Source organism: Myotis davidii, unplaced genomic scaffold (assembly GCF_000327345.1).
Source record: "Myotis davidii unplaced genomic scaffold, ASM32734v1 scaffold546, whole genome shotgun sequence".
Taxonomy (NCBI): domain Eukaryota; kingdom Metazoa; phylum Chordata; class Mammalia; order Chiroptera; family Vespertilionidae; genus Myotis; species Myotis davidii.
Genome location: NW_006297836.1, coordinates 391287 through 396441, shown reverse-complemented (window position 1 = coordinate 396441; position 5155 = coordinate 391287). Strand labels below are relative to the sequence as shown.

Genomic DNA, 5155 nt, shown 5'->3' with positions numbered 1-5155 from the left:
AAATGTGTGCTTTAAGAATGCAATTTCCAGTGCCTTTTGAATGATTCAATACATACCCTTTGCTTTTGATTCAGACTAAACACAATCAAAAGTATGCCTGTAGAAATTATGAAGTGTATACTTTCCAATTCCATATTTCCTATTTACATAGAACTGAAAATCAGGTTATTAATATTACACCAAGGAAAATGTAGGAAAGAGGGGATGTCATTTTTTTTTAATAACCCCTAAGAACTCCATTACATTCATGGTGATTTTTCTTTATGCCATTTTACTCTGATGCCAAACCATTATGATTTTCCTTCGTCATCATAGAGTACCCAAAGCAACCTGGAGACAGACTTCTGACATTCTACCAGAGTAATTTTTACTATACAAATAGTCAAGATATGAACATTTAGGGAGAAAGTAGAGATCAGCTTATTGATTCCAAAATGGATTTTGCAGCAGATTCCCAAAATCTAACACAAAATTAATGTGCAAATAATTTTTATTAGTGACTAGAGGCCCAGTACACAAAATTTGTACACTGGGGAGGCGGGGGAGGAGAGGGTCCCTCAGCCTGGCCTGCACCCTCTCGTAGTCAAGGAACCCTTGGGGGATGTCCGACTGATGGCTTAGGCCTGCTTCTGCCACCACCACTGCACTTGTCAAGCTTCTGGCTAAGCAGCACTCCCCCGTGGGAGCTCACTGACCACCAGGGGCAGTTCCTGCATTGAGCATCTGGCCCCGTGGTGGTCCATGCACATCATAGCTTCAGGCTGAAACTGGCTCTCTAACATCCTCCGAGGGGTCCCAGATTGCAAGAGGGCTCAGGCCAGGCCGAGGGACCCCACCCATGCACAATCAGGTCCGGGAGGGACGCAGGAGTTTAGCCAGACAGGGAGGGACTGCAGGAAGACTCCAGAGTGTGTCTAGCTAGCCCAACTTGCTCAGTCCTGATCAGCCGAACCCCGGCAGCAAGCTAACCTACCGGTTGGAGCATCTGCCCCCTGGTGGTCAGTGCACGTCATAGCGAGTGGTTGAGCGGCCTCAGCATGTCATTAGCATATTATGCTTTGATTGGTTGAATGGCCAACTGGATGACCACTTAGCATATTAGGCTTTTATTACATAGGATTATAACCCACTCAAAGCAGCTTAGACCAACCTGCTAACCTTTGTTGTCATCACTGATAATCAGATAAAAAAATAGATGGACAAAAGGCAACCCACAGATTACTGGAGAGGCATTCAGTGGCCACTTTCCCCAAATGCAACCCAAAGGTGCACAGGGCACTTCAGTTAGGTTTTTTTTTTTCGTTTTTTTTTATTGCTTAAAGTATTAGAAAGAGTATTACATATGTCTCCTTTTTCCAGTTAGGTTTTATAGTCACTATTCCATTCGTCTGTGTGAGTCACATGGGTAGTCATGAAAGGCTTCAGACTTATATGGCATAACCCAGGTACCCAGGCATCAGAATGTGGAGAACTAGGGAACAAATAACCGTGTCTTCAATAAATATACTGGAAGTCAAAATAAAAAGAGCATATAAGACTGAGACTTGAGACATCCAACTGGATGTCTTATATGCATTGATTCAAACAAACCAAATGTAAAACTTGAGAGGGAATTTTGAACAGTGACTACATATTTGATGCTATTAAGGGATTATTAGCTTTTTATATAATAGGATATTGGATTTATGGTTTTTAAAGAGTTCTTATCTTTTAGAGATACATACTAAAATATAAAATGACACATTTGGTATTTATTTCAAAATAAATCATAAAACGAGCTATAATTTATCATTGTAGGTGGGTGATGGATACACAGGGGATCAAGTGTATCATTTTCTCTACTTTTATATATATTTGAAAGTTTCCATAATAAAAAGTGAAAATATTTTAGGTTCTTGTATAAAAATATGCAACAAAGAGGCTCATAGTATTACTACTGAGGATGATTCATAAACATTGCAAGCAAAATAACTTAAGCTGCCATAAAGTACTACCGTAATGTAAGAAAAATGCACCCATCAGAAGGAATATATGCACCCCTATGTTCACAGCAGCACAATTTACAATAGCCACGATTTGGAAACAGCCTAAGTGCCCATCAGCAGATGAGTGGAGCAGATGGATGAATTCTAAAAAGTTCCACAAATCCATTGGTAGCTACAATTTCCACATTCAATATACCATTCCCAAGGTAATTTAAAAGGCAAACATTTTAAAAGAAAGGGCTTAAAAACATACATTTTGCAAGGGATTAACTGCAAGTTTAAAAACAAATTCTAGCCCTAGCTGGTTTGGCTCAGTGATAGGGCATCAGCCTGCAGACTAAAGGGTCCCAGGTTGATTCTGGTCAAGAGCATAAGCCCAGGTTGTGGGCTCCATCCCTGGTAGGGGGCGTGCAGGAGGCAGCTGATCAATTCTCTCTCATCATTAATGTTCCTATCTCTCCCTCTCCCTTACGCTCTGAAATCAATAAAAATATATTTTAAAAAAAAATTCCAAGTTTTCTGTATTCTCAGAATTCATAGTCTTAATTCTTTAAAAAACAAAAATAACAAAATGAAGTCTCAAGTCTTTGCATCAGCCCCTTTTCCAGATACCTTTGTATGAGGTCATTACTCATATTCAGCAAATGGTACCTATTAAGTGCTAGGCTCCGTGGTATAATGGTGAACACACAAACCTTGCCCTCTAGAAGCAGATATTCTAGATAGGGCTGCAGATGTGATATCAGACCATTACAGCAAAGTGCACTAAGACTCTAAGCCTATGTTTGTCTATAAACTTTTTTTTTAATATATTTTTTATTGATTTCAGAGAGGAAGGGAGGGAGATAGAAACATCAATGATGAGAATCACTGATCGGCTGCCTCCTGCATGTCCCCCACTGGGAGGGATTGAGCTCACAACCCAGGCATGTGCCCCTGGTAGTAATCGAACCCGGGACCTTTCAGTCCATAGACTGATGCTCTATCCACTGAGCCAAACTGGCTAGGGCTGAACTTTTATTTTAAAGAATAAGTCTAAGAGTCAGAGTCATGAGACAGCAGTTTACATTTCATGATGGAAATAATTGATTTCACATGTTATTGACACCATTCTCAATTCTGAATACCTGGGATGCTACCTTTTCATTTTATTGTGCACCCTCAACCAAGGATATTTTTCCATTGATTTTTAGAGAGAGTGGGAGGGGGAGAGACAGAGAGAGAGCAACATCAATGTGAGAGAGACCCATCCATTGGTTGCCTCCAACACTTGCTCCTATCAGGCCTGGGGATCGAGCATGCAACCCAGGTACATGCCCTTGACTGGAATCGAACCTGGGTCCCTTCAGTCCATGGGCTGACACTCTAACCCAGTGGTTCTCAACCTTCTGGCCCTTTAAATACAGTTCCTCATGTTGTAACCCAACCATAAAATTATTTTCGTTGCTACTTCATAACTGTAATGTTGCTACTGTTATGAATCGTCATGTAAATATCTGATATGCAGGATGGTCTTAGGCGACCCCTGTGAAAGGGTCGTTCGACCACCAAAGGGGTCGCGACCCACAGGTTGAGAACCGCTGCCAGTCAAACTGGCCAGGACAAGGATGCTACCTCTTTAAAACTGGTTCAAATGTTAACGTATTTTATACTAACTGGATAAAGAAACAATTGGCACAGAGGAGCTAACTACCCCTAATGCTTTGTCAAGAAGTAAATACTTCACATTTCAAAGCTTAAAACTGTTTGTATGAAATAAAAATCCAAGAGCTTTCTCCTCCCAGCTAAAGTCATTTATTTGACCATAAATAAACGCTTTGGGAATAGCCATGAGACGTATTATCCTGTATGGTGGAAACCCCCCATCCCCAGATAACATCTTAATGCCCCAAAATGATTCATTAAGTCTGATTATCCAATGATGTATCTATTGGTTGATTTCCCTAAACTTTGTCCCACCAAACACCCTATCTTCAGTTCATCATATGTTTAGCACAAGTTCATTCTACATTCATAATTTTTCAATAATACTGTTTATCCCACCATTTTGTCAGGATAATTTTAACAGTTATAAATACCTCTTTCTGTAATCCATAACCAACTAAAAAAGAAAGTAGACACCAAAAATCTTTCATGCTTAAATGCAAATGTATTCAGTTCCTTTCCATGCCGCACATAATCAGGTATCTATGTGCTTGTTATTCCTGTTCTAATTCAAGTTTGGGGCACCTTTGAGGATACACTCATCCTCCACAGTGAGCTATATTGCACTGTGCTAGTATGTATCTTATGTCGGGGGGAAAGGAACATTCCTGACCTATAGCTCAGTCACATGGGGAGTGTTCTGGGAGGACAGGTGGTCTATTGTATCTTCCGTTGTTGTCACGAGGCTTACAGTAGGGTCATTATCAGTTCATGTCAACAGATGCCTATAGAAGCCACTCAGATATGCTATAGCAGGGAAGAAGGCACAGGAGAAGAGGAGGAGACTTGATGTCCTATGATGGAGTGTAGAGGCTGGTCTAGGTACAGAAACCGGGAATAACGGAAGAGAGGAGGTCCTCCTTAGGATGCCATGCCAAGCAGAAAGCCTCCGAAAAATCCACCAGTCACTAGAACATTCTTCTTCACAAACAACACCACCTGGGAAACAAGAGACAGCGCAATAAGCTATTTTGCTAATGATCTTATTATTATTAGAAACTAGAGGCCCGGCGCATGGAATTCATGTGCAGGTAGGGTCCTTAGGCCTGGCCTGAGATCAGGACTGATCTTCCCCGGCTGCCGGCAGCTGGCCCCACCTGCCACCGCCGCCGGTAACCCTGTGTGTGGGGGGCAACTGGACCCTGGCACCGCCCGCATCTGGCAACACCCACCCCCAGTTCCCAATCAGGTGATCAGGGGCTGGGGACAGCTCCTGTGTTGAGCGTCTGCCCCGATAGTCAGTGCACATCATAGCCGACCAGCTGCTCCACCGTCCAGTCGATTTGCATCTTACGCTTTTATATAGAGAGAGAGCAGTGATGGCAAACCTATGACACGCATGTCAGAGGACACGGGAACTCATTTTTTTGGTTGATTTTTCTTTGTTAAATGGCATTTAAATATTTAAAATAAATATCAAAAATATAAGTCTTTGTTTTACTATGGTTGCAAATATCAAAAAATTT

The 5155-nt window shown here is 41.6% G+C and overlaps 1 protein-coding gene across 1 annotated transcript in view; it reads right to left on the bottom strand.

Moving 5' to 3' along the window:
• Positions 1-4111: 4111 nt before the first annotated feature.
• Positions 4112-5155, bottom strand: part of FUNDC2 (FUN14 domain containing 2) — a 15643-nt gene continuing 14599 nt past the window's right edge. The window contains 1 exon segment of the mRNA XM_006773690.2: positions 4112-4628. Coding sequence (XP_006773753.2) covers positions 4551-4628 — 78 coding nt within the window. The 3' untranslated portion in view covers positions 4112-4550.